The 20,157-nt window shown below is 32.8% G+C and overlaps 1 protein-coding gene across 1 annotated transcript in view; it reads right to left on the reverse strand.

The window, feature by feature from the left end:
• Positions 1 to 20,157, reverse strand: part of LOC114324208 (cytochrome P450 6k1-like) — a 39,839-nt gene that overhangs the window by 1,914 nt on the left and 17,768 nt on the right. The window contains exons 2-4 of the mRNA XM_028271976.2: positions 11,197 to 12,067; positions 5,858 to 6,070; positions 1,973 to 2,227 (exon numbers count right to left, since the gene is read on the reverse strand). Of these exons, the coding sequence (XP_028127777.1) occupies positions 1,973 to 2,227; positions 5,858 to 6,070; positions 11,197 to 12,064 (1,336 nt within the window). The 5' untranslated portion in view covers positions 12,065 to 12,067. The remainder of the gene's footprint in view (positions 1 to 1,972; positions 2,228 to 5,857; positions 6,071 to 11,196; positions 12,068 to 20,157) is intronic.

The following is a 20,157-nucleotide window of genomic DNA, read 5'->3' on the forward strand; positions in this document are numbered from 1 at the left end:
CTACAGCATTGGGAAACATGAAGAGAAATAAAGCTGCAGGAGAAGATAGTATTACTACAGATATGATATTAGAAGGAGGTAAGGAACTCATTGCAATTGTAACTAAGCTTATAGACAGTTGTTTACACCAGGGCAAAGTCCCTAAGAGCTGGAACAACTCTAAAGTAATCTTATTACACAAGAAAGATGATAATCGAAAGTTGGAAAACTACAGGCCCATCAGTATATTGTCACACCTATTTAAAATACTCACCAAAGTCATAACTACCCGACTAACAAGAAAATTAGATGAATACCAACCATATGAACAGGCAGGTTTTAGAAAAGGCTATTCAACTTCCGATCACCTGTTAACCACAAAAATATTAATAGAAAAATGTAACAAATACAAGTTTCCAGTTTTTATAGCATTTGTAGACTACGAAAAAGCTTTCGACACTATAGAACACACGGCCGTAATAAACGCAATGCAAAATTGTAGAATAGACAGCAGATATATTAACTTAATAAAAGAAACTATGAACCAAGCTACAGCTACATACTACCTAAATGAAAATGAATACTCGAACCCTGTACCATTAAACAGGGGAATCAAACAGGGAGACACTCTATCACCCAAACTGTTCACCTTAGTTTTGGAGGACGTTTTTAAAAATCTAAATTGGAAATATAAGGGAATAAACATCAATGGCCGCTATCTCAGTAATCTACGATTTGCGGATGACATAATCCTGATAGCTACTGACCTACAAGAACTGCAAACCATGCTTTCAGAACTACACACAGAATCTTCTAAAATAGGACTGAAAATGAATTTAAACAAAACAAAAGTCATGCATTCCGAAGAAACGATGACAATAATAAACAACAAAGTTATAGAAAAAGTTGAAGAATATATATACTTAGGACAAAAATAATACTAAATAGGGAAATTCAAACGGAAGAAATAAAAAGAAGAAGAAAGTTAGCATGGGCAGCATTCGGCAAACTGAACTATATACTCAGAAATCAGCAAATTCAACTACATCTTAGATCTAAAGTCTTTGATGCATGCATTATTCCGATATTAACATATGGGGCACAAACATGGACAATCACAAAAAAGAATATGAACATACTCAGAGTCACTCAACACGCGATGGAAAGAGCAATGCTTGGCATATCACTTAAGGACAGAAAAACAAACACATGGATAAGACAGAAAACCAAAGTCACCGATGTGGTACAAAAATCACTAAAATTGAAATGGGAATACGCTGGACATGTAGCTAGGAGCGATCTTAACAAATGGCACAGAACAATTCTAACCTGGAGACCATACGAACACAAAAGACCCAGAGGCAGACCTCCTATGAGATGGACAGATGATCTGAAACGAACTGCCGGGAAAAATTGGCTACAAGTAGCGTACAACAAAAAACAATGGAAAGGAAGACTTGAAGAGGCTTATGTTCAGATGTGGACGTGAATGGCTAGACGAAGAAGAAGAAGAAGCATTAATACAGTCTTAGATATCGTTTTCTGTATTACTTTATGTTCAATACTATTGTATTAAACGGAAGCCTGGACGCTCAACATAAAGCTGATGAACAAATTAGAAGTCTTTGAACTCTGGCTTTATAGAAGGATTTTGAAAATACCTTGGATAATCCACATCATCAACGAAAATGTCCTGAGAAGAATAGGTACAGATAGGGAGCTGCAAAAGATCATCAAAGTTAGAAAAGTTAGCTACCTAGAAGACATAATGAGAAACGAACAATATCTCCTCGAGCAACTGATCATCCAGGGGGAGATTGAAGGAAAAATGGGTTCCCGGTAGACGCCAGGTTTCATGGCATAAAACTATCAGAGATTGGACCGGCCTTGATTCAACATCTTTGCTTAGAGCAGCATTGGACAGAGACAGTTTTGCCAGTGTAGCCGCTAATCTCCACTAAAGAAGACAGCATCACAAGAAGAATATACTCACCAATACAGTTCCTTGGTCCCATTCCAAAAGGCATATACACGCACGACTGAAGATATCTATGTTTATTTCCATCGACGAATCTATCAGGATCAAATACCTCTGGATTTGGAAAATATTCAGGATCATAGTGAAGACCATCAAGAGGAATCAACACAGGAGTTCCTTTTTCTATAACCAAGCCAGTTTGCTCGATAACATAATCTTCTCGGCATCTTCTGTTGAGGAATGGTCCAAAGGGATATCTACGAAGGGTTTCTAGCAACAAAAAAAATTGGTTAATAAATTGTCAGGGGACATTCTACATATAAAATATACATAAAATTATAAGTAAATAGACTGGCAAGATGCCTTAATAAATATGAAAAAACCGACATATTAAGGCTGACTCAAGGCTTTATAAAGCCAGTGTAAGACCAATAATGACATTTGCATCAGAAACAAGGCCCCATACAGCCATAACACAAAGACTACTGCTACTGGAAACGGCAGAGATGAGAGTACTGAGAAAAATTATAGGAAACACACTGAGAGATCGAAAGAGAAGTGAAAGCATTAGAAGAAAATGTAACGTATAGTGTTTAAACGAATGGACAAAAAAGAGAAAAGAATGGAATAGCCACATAAAGCCCAATGGACCCGTGAGATCAAAATCGCAGGAGATACTTCAATAATCCTTAGAGGTATCCGTAGACAACCCTCCCTAGATGTATCAATATCAATCCGCCAATGAACAAGCAGAATTGCTTATAAAGCGGAAGGAGGAGAAGAAGAATAAGATAGTTGACATTGGTTTTACCATTGGTTTCTAAACACACTGTTTAGAAACGATTTAAACGAAATGACAATGCATTTCGTGACTTTTTCTAAAGTGTTACCAAACCCAGATGTAAAAAATTTTGTTTAAAAGAACCTCGCAAATATAAGTTTTTGTTTATTTTATATGGAAAAATGTTAATAACACAATCGTAGAAAGAGGGTTCTGTCATTAATCCATTTAAAAAGCGTTACTCAATGAAAATTAAAGAAAATGACATTCGATCTTGCAATTGGATATTTCTTTGGCATGTTTTAATCCGTTTCATTGCTGAGAAACTTTTTTCAACGGATGCACTTGTACAATTATTGTACATTTTTTTTTAATATAATCTGGATCGTTATAAAGAACTGTCAATTTTGTTTTTTAACTTTACTGTGTCAAATTTTTGTCCATATAGCTGTACAAATTGATGAAAGGCCATATCTGAAAATTTTTTGCTTTAAATTAGAAAACCTATTTTTAAGTTGGATAACCATAGTGTCAAAAATTAAAAAAAGAAAGTCGTCAACGACACTCATCCATGTTTAATTTCACGCACACTGTAATAGGTGAGTAACCATTGTAACCATTCCAAAAAGTGGTAACAAGAATACTAATATCCACAGCGCGCTTACGCCTTCGCCTTTCAAAATTTTCAGACACGAGCCGTCTTCGACCGTCCGATCGATAGCCGATGGACCTTCATTTGTATTCACATTTAAAAGTGGTAACATTAACCTGTAACTAGGGCTTACAATACCGAGACAAAATCTCAATACCGGTATTTGGTATTTAAAATTTCAAATACCGGGATGCCGGTATTAAAACCGGTATTATGAATAAAAAATATACACGTTATACTTATACTATCCTCAGTTGTTGTTATATCGACTTGTTATTAAATAATATATGAAACCTATTAAATTTTGTATTGAAACGAGTAGAAGATGTTGTTTATAACATTACATAGAGAGTAGGAATAGACAGATTACAAAAAATGTGCAAATAGAAAAACTGTATAATTTGATTCTAGGATAAATTTTGCATATAATAGGATAATACTTTTACTTATGAAATTTGCTATTTTTAAATTAATTTAACTTTAATAGTTATTTATGATATAAGTGTTAAAAATACAATTTTAAGGCACGCATGTGAAGGTTTGCAGAATGAGCGAAGCGAATTCTGCAATTCACATACCTAAGTGCCTTAAAAATGCAATTTTAACACGTATATCATACAATATTTTTTCTACAAACGTCTTATATATCAACAATTATAATTTAGTCATTCTCAATTACAGGACAATACCTACAAAAACTTTTACTTGAACTTGACTGACATTCCATTTTTATATTTTTCTTGACATTACATCAAAACTGCCTATACTGTCAATACGTAAATCATAACAACTATAGAATAACATCTACTTTTATTGTTGTATATTCTAACAAATTTTAATAGTTTTTTTCTACAAACGTGTTCAAAATACAATAATACAGTTTAAAATAAATTTTAAAAAACCTTCTAAAAAACCTTTTTCAAATTGCGCAAGTTGTACTGTTAATATTAATGTTAATAAATGAAATATAAAAAATATTTTGACGTGTGTTTTCAAAATTTGACATTTCAATTTTAACTGCAGTGCCTTAAAAATTTTAAAGCACTAGTGCTTTAAAGTAACATTTTGAACGCTGCTATGGAGTGCTAAAAGTTGCATTTTTAACACGTTTGTAGAAAAAATATATTAATACAAAGATTAACTTACTGTGACAAATATTTTGGATTACTCTGTATTTAGACCGCTATATATTTTCAATTATTATTAATAATTCAGAAAATAAGTGAGCCTAATTTATACACCACAATTAATACACAAAAAAAATGAAAAATAGATCTGAAAATGTAAAAACAATTCTGATTAATAAATCTTACGGCTTATTTATAAAATAAAGAAGTGTAATTTTAAATATTTAAGAATTTTTATATAACTCATTTTATGTATTTGTATAGACGAGATTTAATAATTTGGTTGTAGAAGCTGATATAACCCTTCGTCTTAAATTAACGACATTTACGCTTTTAGAAAGCGCTATACTTGACTTGTATGTGTAATAAACGTGTTTAATAAATATTTTTTACAATGATATTGGTTGTTTATCTTTAAAAATAATTTCTTGTAATAGCAAAAAATATCTTAGAAGAAAGTTTATTGTGCATCAATTCACTTTTTATAAATTAAGCTAATACCGAAATTCCGGTATTTTTATTATAAATACCGGTATCAAATACCGGACAAAAATCGTCTGGGATCCCGGTATTCGGGATCCCGGAGTTCCGGTATTGTAAGCCCTACCTGTAACCGAGTCGCATAGATTCGCCAATATTTTCGCGCGTCTAGTTGGCTTTTTAGTGAATTACTATTAACACTCATATATTTCTATTGAAAAAAAATGGAGTTATTTGACAGTAGTCATAAAATATTTATTTGCAAGATTTTTAACTGTTACCGGTGGTAACAGTGGTTACATGGACGCTTCGCCAGTGATGGCCAAACACTATAAAAGCCACAATCTTAATCTGGAGATAAAAGTGAGGCTCTCGCGATGTTATATCTTCTCAATATTATACTACGGAGTTCCTGGAATCCTGGACACTCACTGAAGCGATGAAGAAAAACTTGAGGCCTTCGAGATGTGGCTATACAGGCGAACCCTAAGGATATCATGGATGGACACGATAACTAACGAGACCATAGTACGGAGAATGGGGAAAGAAAAAGAAGTGATGTATACGATTAAAAGGAGAAAGTTCGACATTCGAAAGAATATCTCGGACACATAATGAGAAACGGCACTAAATACAGATTACTGAAATAATCCTTCAAAGAAAAGTATTCGTAAAACGAGGAATTGGGAGAAGAAGAATATCATGGTTAAAAACCCTGAGGAAATGGTTCTCCACAACAACAACTAATCTATTTAAAGCATCAATTAATAAAATAATTATAGCCAGAATGATGGCCAATATTCGAATCGAATAGGCACCAAAAGAAGAAGAAGAAACAAAATGAGTGATTTTGACTTTACCTGAAAGAACCATGTCCAGATATCTCAACTTCTGTATATTTTCGTAGGTTATATCCTCCTCTGTTTTTATAACACTCAATATTTCCTCCCTCAGCCTGTCTTGACAATCCGTTCTGAGACCGAGCTCATAAAGTGCGAAAGCTACAGCATTGCTAGTGGTCTCAAATCCAGCGATATAAAATGTTATTAATTGGGAAATCAGTCTATCGGTACCTGCAAATCAAATATTTATTTATAATTTATATTATTGTGTATTGATACGCACAATAGGCCATTAAGACCTAGAGCATTGTTATAAAATACGATCATAAGATTAGGTTAGGTACAGTCAGAAAAATGAAAGAATATCCATGAACGATCACATCAATCACTTATTTTGTATTTGCTATCTTTTTCTATAACAAACGTTTGTTATTTATAGAAAAAGACAGCAAATACAAAATAAGTGATTGATGTGATTGTTCATGGGTATTCTTTCATTTTTCCGACTGTAACTAATTTAAATTATTTTAAGCAAAACTCAAACTTAAGTATTTACTTTCTTAAATAATCTGAAGACTGAAGACTGAACTATTTGAAGACCAAAGAGATAACACCTTTGAGTTATAAGAAGAGGTAAATGATGGACCAAGAATATTACAACAGAAAGTTTATTCTGCAATAACACAGCTAAAGGATGGCAAAGCAGCGGGTCGGGATAATATACAAAGAAATTACTCAAACTAATGGACAACGAATCAATAGCAATAACCACAAATATATTCAACAACAACAACAACATATACAACTCTGGAGAAATACCAACAGAATGGCTGAAGTCCGAGTTTATTGCATTTCCACAAAAACCAGGAGCAAAAAAAATGCAACCGTACGATAAGCCTGATGAGTCATCTTCTAAAATTGTTCCTAATGATAATCTATACGAGAATTTACAAGCTCTGTGAAAGTCAAATTTCGCCCAACCAGTTCGGGTTTATAAATGCTGTTGGTAGAGAGGCTTTGCTTTCAATACAAGTCTTATTCCAGAGATGCAGAGAAGTCATTTGTGATGTATACGCATGTCAGTACGAGAAAGCGTTTGATCGAGTACATCACGCCAAGATGATCCAAATACTAAAAGAAGCAGGAATTAACAACCAAGATCTGAAAATAATTAGAAACCTTTACTGGAATCAGACTGCAAACCTCAGAGTTGAAGGTGAACACACCGAATATGTGAAAATCATGCATGGAGTGAGGCAAGGCTGCATTTTGTCCCATCTAATTTTAAATCTCTACTCTGAAAGAATAAAGAATATATATCGAAGCTTTGTACGAAACTGAAAAAGGTATTCTACTAAACGGGTACGGGCTAAATAACATCAGGTATGCAGATAACAGCATAATATTTGCGGACAACCTAGAAGACCTGCAAGCCCTCATGAACAAAATCACGTATTACAGTCAACAATATGCAGTACCAGCGCTAGGGTATAAGCCGCTCGCCTGCAAAAGAAGCATAGGCGCTCTTCGGTTTCTTTTAAATTATTATTTTGTATAGCACCGGTAGAAAAAAAAAAAGCTCATTTTGGCGCCCCCCAAACAGGGGCGCCCACTTGCAGTCCTTGCAGACCCGTTATCGCCGGCCCTGACAGTATGGACTCAATATAAACGTAAAGAAGACAAAGCTTATGATCATTAGCACTAAAAAGAGATAAGAGCCCGGCTCGGAAAAGCTAAATCCACCTTCAACCGTTTGGGGGCCTTTTTCAAGAGCCACAACATTTCTCTTGGTATAAAAGTAAGAATTCTGCGATAATACCTCTTCTCTGTTCTTTTTTATCGTGTTGAATCATGGACCTTAAACGAAGATATGCGCCGAAAATTTGTAGCATTTGAGATGTGGCTATATCGGAGAATTCTTAAAATCCCGTGGACTGACCAGGCCACAAATAAGGAGGTCCTTAGAAGAATGGGGAAAAACCGAGAGGTACTAACCACCATCAAATCTCGAAAGTTGGAATACTTTGGACACATTCTGCGAAATAAATCCAGATATGGATAAGGAAAAATAATTAGAAAGAGAGGTCCAGGAAGAAGAACATCCCTGGTTAAAGAATCTCAGAACCTGGTTCAACACAACCTCTCTGCAGCTTTTCCGCGTTGTTGCAGATAAACTAGAAAAATAGAGAATGGAATAACCACTTAAGCAAAATGAAGGAGGCACGTGTGGTCAAATTAGCAAGAGATAGATTACCAATCGGTAGAAGAAGTATCGGCTGACCGCGCAAAAGATGGAGTGACAACTTTCCATAGAGGTATCAATCCGTAAAATAAGCAGAATTGTTAATAAAAAGGAAGAAGAAGGAGAAGAAGAATTAATAGGTCATAAAATTTTCATATAGTCCATTGAAATGTTACATTTAGGGTTGCATTTCTTAGAGGAGTCAATTTTGTTTTTGTAATGTGTAGGGGGGTTCAGTAGAAGCGCTTAAGTTCAAGTTTTTGGGGTCGACACCCTTGTCCCTCGGCCGTCATATTGGAAAAAGGGGTGCAAAGGGCTTTCGCGCTGTATCTCCTAAACTAGTAATCCTACAGAAAATTTAATTACACATAAAATGTAGCAAATTAAATTTTCTACAATTTTATATCTATTACTTTTTATCGTGAAGTGACCAACAAAAAAATTATAAACAAAAATAAGAGAAAATTTTGTAAGAAGTTTCCTTTTGGAGCTTATAACTTTTTTTACGTTCATTTCACAATAAAATAACATCATAGCGATTTTGTAGAGAATTTTTCAATGAATAATTTTCACTATAAAGTTGTTTAATTTTATTTATTATCTAGGTTTTACAGCGCTCCAAACTTGACCAGATTCTCGAATTCTCATAGGAATACAATAAAAACAATACTTTTCTATCTATATATTAGGCGAGCGGCATCAACCGTTATGCTGAGCACGAAAATAAAATTTAAGGTGAATGACCAATTTTGGTCTGTTTTTATGTTTTCGAGGTCGCTGAATCCGAATATGAAGTTTATTTTTATCTAAAGTTGGTGGAACATGTTCAAAAATCAAATTTTATACAAAAATGCCAAAAATCAATTTTGATGATTTTTCAAATTTGCCTCGCTGTATCTTTGGTCGCTGTAAATATTTCTTTTAAAAATTTTACTGTGTCATCTTTGAAGTATGTAGATAACAATGAAATTTGTCCAAAATGTTTAAACACATTAAAAAAGGAGTTGTTAATTTTTAAACATTTTGTCATCATATTTCGTTAGTTTCATGTTTACTTAAAAAAGTTGAGTGACAAACTTTTTAGTTTATAATTTTAACCAACACAACAATAAAATATAATACATGAAGAAGTTTTTTGGAGAATTTTAAGTCAAAATATACAATAGGAAAAAAGTTATGTTACTTCATAGACAAGCGGCACACCCCAAAAAACGCTTATATCTCGAGATCCTGACCACGGTGTGGTGAATGGCTAATTTTGATTATACTTTATGATTTTGATATCAAACATCGTTTTCTCGCTCTTCTTAAGAATTTTGCATTTTACGGTTGCGTCATTCTTCTTTTGAACCGGCGAATTTGACCTCAAACAACTTCTTGGGCCTTTTCTATATATGCTTAGGGTTATAAGTTTTATAGTGAGGAGAAAGGTCAAAAACAGATTAATAATAGCATAGGAATGTTAAAATCATAATAAATTGTATGAATAATATATATATATATATATATATATATATATATATATATATATATATATATATATATATATATAAAGAAAAAAGAAGTACTTTGTTGACTTGTTTATAAAAAACACTTTTGAGTTTCGGTGGGTTGGAGTCAATAAAAAGGGGCTGTTAGAATACTATTTTTTATTACTCGAGCTTTCGAATGTGTTTACATTCATTTTCAAGAGCTAAAAAGTAACTGATAAAGTGGAAACAAAGATCATGTAAAAATATAACTCACCAGATAAATCTAGATTGGTTATTAAAACTTGCTAACATTAATACATATAAATAAGAGGAAAACTATTAATATCCATAAAATGAATTCTTCCCAGACTGCATAATATAAATTAATGGCCAAAAGATTTAAATTTTTTTTGAAATGAATTTTGAATTTGTATGATCGGTAAATTGGAAAAAATTTTAATACAAAAAGTCAATGTCAGTGAAAAAATCAGCCTACATCGACAAGTAGCTAAAAGTAATTTATTTAAATATATTATAACGTTATATTATGCAGTCTGGGAAGAATTCATTTTATGGATATTAATAGTTTTCCTCTTATTTATATGTATTAATGTTAGCAAGTTTTAATAACCAATCTAGATTTATCTGGTGAGTTATATTTTTACATGATCTTTGTTTCCACTTTATCAGTTACTTTTTAGCTCTTGAAAATGAATGTAAACACATTCGAAAGCTCGAGTAATAAAAAATAGTATTCTAACAGCCCCTTTTTATTGACTCCAACCCACCGAAACTCAAAAGTGTTTTTTATATATATATATATATATATATATATATATATATATATATATATATATATATATATATATATAATTAGATAGAAAAGCAAGCCTAACTTTTGTTTTTACTGTAGCACTACGAGATTTCGAGAATCTGGTCAAGTTTGGAGCGCTGTAAAACCTATATAAATAAATTGAATTAAACAACTATATAGTGGAAATTGTTGGCTGAAAAACCCTCTACAAAATTGCTATAATGTTAGTTTATTTTAAAATGAACTGTTAAAAAATGTTTACATATTTTTGTTTATTTCTTTTTTGTTGGTGACTTGACGATAAAAAGTAACAGAAACAAAATTATAGAAAATTTAATTTGCTACATTTTATGTTTTATTAGATTTTCCGTAGGGTTGGTAGTTTACAAGATATAGCGCGAAACCCCTTTGCACCCCATTTCCAAGATGGCGGCCGGGGGACAAGGGTGGTGACCCCAAAAACTTGAACTTAAGCTTCTACTGATCCCTCCTACACATTAAAGAAATAAAATTGACTCTTCTAACAAATGCAAGGTATGGCTTAAAAAATGTAACATTTTAATGGACTAATACGTTTGTATGATTTTTTTAATCGTAAAAATATAAAGATTTATATTCGTAAAAATTCGACCCATTTTTGCAACAAATGGTACGACAATGACATATTGCACTTCCAAGTCACCAAATTGCGATAAATGATAATATAACTTCCTCTTCCACAAATTAAAAAAGTGTAGTCTTTTAAGTCTAATCTTTTAATTTTTAACTAGTGTCACATCCTGTGAACTTTATCACTATAGGTGATTATTAATTAGCAGTATGTACTTACCAAATTCAATCTCGCAATCTTCTTCTTTTTTACAATTCGTGTTGAGTTGTTTCAGTAAATCGATAAAATCATGTCTCTTGATATTATTCGTCTCTCTATAATAAAGAGTATCTATAATAATTTTCTTCAACAACGCGTTGTCCAGAAAGTTCAACTTGAACAGCGACACAAAAGTAGGAACAAAAAAATACGAGAACAAACGGAAGAACGGCAACAGCGCTACTTTATGAGAAAATAAGTTTTTAGTGAAATGGACGAAATCTGATTGGTCGTTTCTGAAGCATTTTACTTCGTAGCCAAAGAAACATGAAGCTACGATGTCAGTCAAGAATTTTGATGAGACGTCTTTAATTTCTACTATCTTATTGTCGCACTGGGATAAATAGTTTTGCATTTCTTTTGCTGCGTCTTTCATAATGCCCAGCATAAGCTTCAGCTTTCCAGAAGTGAAAATAGGCGTTAATTTTGCTCGTATGTACTTCCAGTCAGGGTTCCTCATGATGAAGAGACTATTAGCCGCCATATCGTCAGCATTTTTGTCACAAGCGAAGGTTCGATCATCAAAATTTTTGAAATCTCTTATGGTGATGTTTTTAATAATCTCCGGGTTCCTTAACACTAAATAAGGCTTTCCTAATATGTATATTCCAAAGTAAGGAGTATTGTATTTGCTGTACAAATAGCCTAGATGCTTCCCGATTTGGCGTTTGCCTGAAAAAACGTCCCAAAAGTTTCCCGCCAAAAAGTATGGTTCTTCGTAGGGTACACCTTTTTCTTTCCAGTAGTTATGGTTTCTGGTTAGGTACTTGTAGAGAAGGTAGACGACAAGTCCGAAGAGGAATAAGGTATTCCAGTTAAAGAATATCATGATCTAAAACAGAAAAAAAATTATGAGATTTTCGATGTGGTATTATAGTAGGGGAGGAAAGTATACTAAATTTTCAGTCACTCGAGCGTTATGGGGACCTATTGGGTTGTGAATAGTACGTCCTAAAACCAAAAAAAGTTAAGTTTTCCATTTTAGCGGGGACTTTTTATTTTTTAATTCAATTTTCCATTTCCAACAATCGTTTCTTCCGATTATAGCGCCATCTATCCATAATTCGAAAAAATGTCTCCAATAAAAGTTACTTATTTTCACGTAAGGAATCCAAATCTACAATAAAAAATGGGGGCTCCTATTTAAGCTTTTAAAATAACCCCCATCCAAACTCCGGGGTGGGGGGGTTCGCGTTTGGTGCCATTCGATAGATTTTTCAAAAATATTGAATACGTGTATTTATCAGTTTTTTGATCTGATGTTCATTTCGCGAAATATCGCGGGATTCGTATTTAAAATTTTAAATTTACCCCCCACCCCTCTCCGTGGGGAGTCGTGTTTGGTATCGTTCGATATATTTTTGAAAAATATTCAGCACGTATTTTTTAGTTTTTCAATCGGTCATTTATTTCGCGAAATATTCGCTTTTTTTGTGAAATTTTGGGATTCACCCATTTCCTTACGTTAAGTAAGAAATTAAGCTCAAATCGTTAGATTTTTTAAATATACTGTTTTGCATGTACTTAACTTACCTTATCTTAATCTGAAGTTTTCGAGTTTTTCTAAGGATAGATTTTTTCTTTTTCGCCCCCCCCCCTTAACGAACTCCCCTGCATTAAGAGCCAATATATGGTAGAGGTACATTTTCAGGGTACAAGGTTTCTCCCCATGTAATAATCTGACGCGCTCGAGTAACTGCAAAAATCCCCGCTTGGGTTCCCCTACCAATATATTTATGGGTAGAATGTTGTTTTGGTTTGCACAATAAGAAGAATATCTTATTGTTTGGGATATCAAAAAAACTTTTGCAATGCCATTTTCCTGGATGTTAGTCAAGCATTTGACAAGGTCTGACATCCAGGATTGGTATTCAAACTGAAGAAAGAAGTCTCTCAGCCGCTATATACGATACTAAAATAATACCTCGAAGAAAAGCTAATTTATGCAAGATATGAAGAAAGTGCGTCTAATATCCACAACATAAATGCTGAGGTCCCGCAAGGCAGTGTCTTGGGACCAATTCTCTACACAATCTTTACAGCTGATTTCCCAACTGGAGAAGAATCTACAAGCGCAACATTCGCAGATGACACTGCAATTCTGGTAAAAAATCCAGATCCCATACAGGCAGCTTAAATATTACAACAAAACATACATTTAATTAAAATATGGACTAAGAAATGGAAGATAAAGATCAACGAAGCAAAATTAGTTAACTTAGTATTCGCTAAATGTCACAAAGAAACACCGAATATTCTAATGCTTAACAATAACACTCCTAAAAATGATACTATAACATATCTTAGATTACACCTTCACAAGAGAGAACACACATCTGAATATACACATATCACATAGAGAACACACATCTGAATGAAGAGAAGCAATTAGGAATGAAATTCAAAAACACTACTGGTTACTTGGCCGTAAATCCAACTTATCTTTATCTAACAGAATAACAGTATAAAGCAATGGGAACTGCAGCAGACAGTAACCTAGCATTACTAGAACGATTCCAATCTAAAGTTCTTCGTGCCATCACAATAAATGCACCGTGCTGCAATACAAATGTAGACATTTACAGGGACTTGAAGATCAAGACAGTGAAGCAAATGAACGTCAAATGCAGTGATAAATCTTTTGAACGACTGGAAAAGCACCCCAACGAATTAGCAGTGAATTTATTGGACAACTTCACACAACTAAATAGACTAAATTTAATATTAGAATAGAACTCCTCTTGACTTACCATTTAGAAAATAAGTGTCTATACTTAGTTTAGTTATTAGTAATAAACCCACTAGGAGTTGATGGTCATTGGACTAAAACTCTTCTTACATATATGTTCGTTTAACAAAAATGCTTGGTGTTACTTACTAGGATGTAACAGATTGTATTTTAAAACAAATAAAAAAATATAAAGGTCTTGGTCAATTTGACCAAGAAAAAAGGGTAAAACAAAAAGCATTCAATTATTTATTATTTACGTAGGTAAATATTGTAGGTAGCTAAATATTATTATGTGTGTTTAATTTTTAAACATAATTATGAAATATCAACAAATTTTAAACTACTTTTAAGAACATGACAATAAAATAATGCTTACCTAGTTAAACACGATTTACTTAATAAAAGGTACGTAATGATTTTACCTTGGGTAGAATTGTTATGGCTAAGAAGCTCATGTGGCTAGACTGCCACAAAACAAATTTTCAAGTGCTGACTAGTATAAATGATAAGTAAACTTCAACAATAAGAACGAAAAACCGAAACATAATAACCTATACCTATGCATACCTATGTACATTATATTGTAAGACGTTATATCTATGTCTGTATGACTTTTGTTTATGAAATCATTGTTTATAAACAATGTTTTTATTAGACATTTATGAGGAGTGATAATATACCCCGACGAAATAGTTTATTTCACGTAAAAATCTTATACAGTTTTTTCTTCTTCTTTACGTGCCATATCCGTGACGAAGGTTGGCAATCATCATTGCTATTCTAACTTTTGACACTACAGCCCGAAAGAGTTCAGTTGAGCTGCATCCACACCATTCTCTGAGGTTTCTCAGCCAGGACATTTTTCTTCTACCTATGCTGTGCCTGCCTTGAATTTCTCCCTGCGTTCTCATATCTACCACCCCGTGTTATATGGCCCAGATATTGTAGTTTTCTTATTTTGATGGAATCCAGTATCTCCCTGCTGTTCTCTATTCTTCTTAGCAGTGGCGTAACAAACTCCGTCGAGGCCCCCCGCAGAATTGGAGCCCCCTTTAAAAAATTACTAAATGCGACATATGTAACAAATACCTATATGTGTTACAGCCCAGTAAATGAACGTAAAATATGGCGATACCGTGTAATTTTCAGTGTCACGACCGAAGTGGTCAACTCAAGACTCTTCGAGTTATTTATTAGTAAAAATGTTTATTGTTCAATAAAAAAAAACACCAAATAGTTCAAAGAGTAAGTATTTGATCGAAAAGAATATTGTTAGCAAAAATGTATCTAGCTTATAAAAAAATGAAACAAAAATGAAGTCTATCGACCCAGTAAAAGAAAAGTTGTACCTTATGAAAAATTTTTCTTATTCGTCAAATTCCAAATCGAATATTTCAACGTAAAATAACCAAAAAATGAAATACTTTTTGGAGAAACTCAATACAACTTTTTTAAAGTGTTTATAAAAGAAGCTTTATTTTTTACAAAAGTTTCTAGCATCAAAACTAAGCCAGTTACGCTCAAAATACAGTTAATCCCATTTTTTGGTAAAAAAATTGTGAAAATCTCCCCCTATTTAGCACCCCAAATGAAACTAATCATTATCGCCTTACAAATTACTTAACTTTTTTATATGACCTGTAAGTTTCACCGGTTCAAAGTGCTTATCTTTAAAAGGGTTCTAGTTGAAAGGGCTTGAACGAGTCACTAATCACGAGTATATGCAAATTTTAAGCAGCCATATCTTAACTAATTTTTGTCTTACAGAAAAACAAAATAAAGCCAAAATATTTATAAAAGCAAGACCTACATTTCTTTACTCTTTGAGATTTTTCGTACCACTAATACTTTTTAAGTTATTTTGAAAAAAAGGCATTTTTCCAAAATAAAAAAACTTTTTTTACTATGAAACCAAATTTCTTCAAAAATAGGAACTTCGATCCGGTCAAACTTACAGATCATATAAACTATAAACGATAAATGTTTAAAGTAAATGGCAAAGCGCTAACGATAAATTTTATTTGGGGTGCGAAATAGAGGCATATTTTCAAGATTTTTAAACCAAAAAAGGGGCCAACTTTATTTTGAGAATAACTCGTATAGTTTTGACGCTAGAAACTTTTATAAAAAATAAATATAAAGCTTTTTTTAACATTTAAAAAAGTTTTAATGAGTTTTTCCCGAAAAGTGCTTCGTTTTTTGGTTATTTCAGGTTGAAATATTAGTGGTGTATTCATGCATTGTTCATGACGATGACGACTTACATTTGTCATCTTTATTGGTATAGAATAAAATAGAACAAAAATTACTAAATGATTACCTTTTAGTACATAGTATTATTCTATGAGCTGAACAACTTTCTTCGTTCACTATCTACTGTCAGCGAATTATCTACAATTTTATTAATTCGGATGGACAACTTCATTTTCAATACTGCACTGATTAAAAAACGTATGTATGCAAATAATATAACAACACATTTTTACATAATATATTAGACGACAAGATGGGGCCCTTGACATATTGGGGACCCCGTAAGCTTCATGCTGCGGGGACCTCTGTTAAGCCTCTGGATAATTGTATCGAAATACTAAACGTAGGTAAATATTAAAGAAAAAACCCATTTCTACATTTAGAAATATTGTTCTAAAATTCGGCAAATTGCAATTTTCAAATCTTTTAATAGTCACGTAGTTCAATACAAAGCATTATTTATAGTTTATTGCCGTCGCCATAAAAGTTCGTGAGACCGGAAAGTATTATGTTTCTAGATATGAGATGATTCACTTGCCGAATACGCCTATTTAGAAATTTACGTTTTTAAATTTAAACACTCAAAGTCCAAAGTAAAATCATATACCTATAACAGATTTTTACATAATATCAGTCGACAAGATGGGGCCCCTGATCGATTGGGGCCCCCGCAAGCTTCACGCTGCGGGGGCCTCTGTTACGCCCCTGCTTCTTAGTACTTCTTCATTGGTTATTCTGTCTGTCAAGGATATTTTCATCATTCTTCGATATGTTCACATTTCAAATATATTAAGACATTGTTTATTAAGAGTCCATGTCTCCACACCATACAAAAGGACAGAAAATACATAACACTTTTGTACCCGTTTTTAAGATTTAGGCTTTGGTACTTTGGTCTCCACTACATAATATTTGTTTCATGTTATTTAATGCCCTTCTAGCCTTTTCTATTGTAACTCTGACAGTTTTTTGAAGGTTCTAAAATGTATATGAGCGATAGCTGAGGACAAATACTTAAAACTTAAAGACATACAGCTGCTTTTGCTTTGTTTTTTTAAACAATCATAAAAAGTGAAAAATCATTTTTTTGTCTATAAAATTTTCTTATAGATCTTAGAGAAAAATGGTTCAACTAAAAGTTGCAGATCTTGAAAAGTTCTTTGATTTGCGAGTTTATAAATTAAAATACATCCCTGACCCCCAGGGGGCGCAGACCCCCCTACATGTGACACCATACAGTGAGGATGTTTGAGTTTGCATAAATTCATTATCTCGAGAATGGGCAAATTTGAAGAGAAATCCTCAGACAGGTCGATTTTATTTTTAAATTAGGATTTTTTGGCATATATATATAATTCTAGTGACGTCATCCGTCTGGGGGTGATGACTTAATCGATGATTTTTTTTAAATGAGAATAAGGATTGTGTGATAGCTCATTTGAAAAGTAATTCAATTCTCTATTCAGCAATATAAACAATAACCTAATTATTTATACAGGTTGGCTAAAAAAATTTTTTTTTATTTAATTAATTCACATAAAAAAGTATGTATGTAATTTATTTAATTCAAAATAGATTTTACTGCTGTCAGATAAACAGGTAATAATGTTTATTTCACAAATATACATTGTTTTTAGCTTAAATTCAATGTTCAAACTGCTAAGAGACAGGTGGGTGGCAGTTTTAACATTGAATTTAAGCGAAAAACAATGTTTATTTGTCAAATAAATATTTCTTTCTGTTTTCTGACAGCACTCGAATGTATTTTAAAATAGATGAATTACATACATTCTTCTTTTTGTCTCAATTAATTTAATTCAAAAAAAATTTTGGCCACCCTTTATAAATAATTAGGTTATTGTTTATATTGCTGAATGGAGAATTGAATTACCTTTCAAATGAGCTATCACACAACCCCCACTCAGATTTAAAAAATCATCGATTACGTCATCACGCCCAGATGGATGACGTCACTAGTATTACATATAATATGCCAAAAAGTCCTAATTTAAAAATAAAAATCGACCTGTCTGAGGATTTCTCTTCAAATTTGCCCATTCTCGAGATAATGAATTTAATCAAACTCAAACGTCCTCACTGTACAGTTGAGTCCGCGAATCTTTACCCGTGCGTCATCATTTAAAACATACGAAATAAGTCGATGATAAGTCGGAAATTGAAATTTGCTAAATGCAACAGCAAGTGACAGTAAGTGACTTGCTGTTGCGTCTAGTAAATTTCAATTTCCGACTTATCATCGACTTATTTCGTATGCTTTAAATGATGACGCACGGGTAAAGATTCCCGGACTCAACTTGTATATACGCGAAGTTTTCGATACTGTCAACCTGACTGAATTAAAAAAACCTTGCCAATCCACATGTTAACGATACATTTTGGTCCAAGAATGTGGGTCTTACGGCCCTCCCCAATTGGGGTATGTTTTTGTTCTCGTCCCCAAAACTCCCAAAAATTTTGTCCGACCTCGACAGCTTCTGATAGTATTGACCTTTCCAACGCATGTCTAATTTTGAAAATTGGTTATACGCTGTGAGCTCGTAGGTAGAGGGGGTAATTACAAATTCGCGAGCGCCAGTAGTTACAAGTTTGTAAACCTTTACTGAAAATTTGCTTTTTGACGTTCTGCATTAAAAGTTGCATATTATAGCTTTTAAATGTCTCACGTTTTTTGTATTATTAAAGAGTGTCGAAATACTGGTTACAATAGTAACTGTGTATTCTACAACTTTCCTGTCGCTAAGCATAAGGTGATTCAAGGACAAAAATGGATTGATGCAATTAGAAAAAAGTAAGTAAACACAATTTTAATTTTAAAACGGTAGAAAAATTTGAGCTAAAGAATCAGTTAGCACACTCTCGAATTTTGACGGTTTCAATTTTACAATCCAATTCTGAAACAAAATTTGAATGCGTGAAGATAACGACCAATCATAGCAAACCTAGGATGCCGTTAACTGTCATTCATAAGTTAATATTTAAGAAGTATTATACTATAAGTAATTATATTAAATTATTATACTTTTTTGCAGAATAATTTTTTTTTAATATTAGTTGTCAACATAAACGTCAAAACGATAAGCAAAATCTTAAAAATAATCATAATGAATAATAAATTCTGTACTTACTGCTATTAATTATCGATTACAATCCAATTACTTCTTTACGTTGTAAATATTACACGATAAGAATTAAATAATAAGTTTGAAACAACTATTATTTGCTTTTCTACTGTCGTCTTTAAAATTCCGGCCACTAGTCAACCGTTAGATGGCGATAGCAGCCATACCAGCGAAACTCACAGAGTATAGGCAACACTTTTTTCTTTCCAGAAAATTTCCGGTAAAAGTTATACTAGTAATCCTGTAGGTAGGTGGCGATACCAGCGAAGCTCGGAGCGGATACCGGTCAAAAGTTACCGAGCTCAGAAATTTGACTCAATTTTTATTTAAAAATGGGAAGAGGTTGTTCTGAAGCTATTTCCTTGTGGCATTTTTATGATTAACTATTTAGATGGGAAATAAGCCACAATTAAATTGAAAAAATAATTTTATTCAATAAAATTATTTTTATTGAATATTATATTTTATTATTATTCAATAATAAAATAAGCCACAATACAATTATTTTTTCAATTTAATTGTGGCTTATTTAATAATAATAATAATAATAATAAATTGCCTTTATTTAGTCTGTAAAAATTTACAAACACGAGATACATGAGGCGAAGTCTAGCTAGAGCTGGACTTCTAGCTAGAGCTTTAGATTTCCCATCTAAATAGTTAATCAATGGGAAGATGTTTGTGAGTATGTATTGTATGTATGTATGTTTGTATGTGTGTGGAAAAGTTACATCGATCTGAATTTTTTTTCTGTTTCACGAGGGGTTCTGGGCCGATTGAGAACCCGTGTAGTTTGTG

Source organism: Diabrotica virgifera, chromosome 3 (genome assembly GCF_917563875.1).
Source record: "Diabrotica virgifera virgifera chromosome 3, PGI_DIABVI_V3a".
NCBI lineage: Eukaryota > Metazoa > Arthropoda > Insecta > Coleoptera > Chrysomelidae > Diabrotica > Diabrotica virgifera.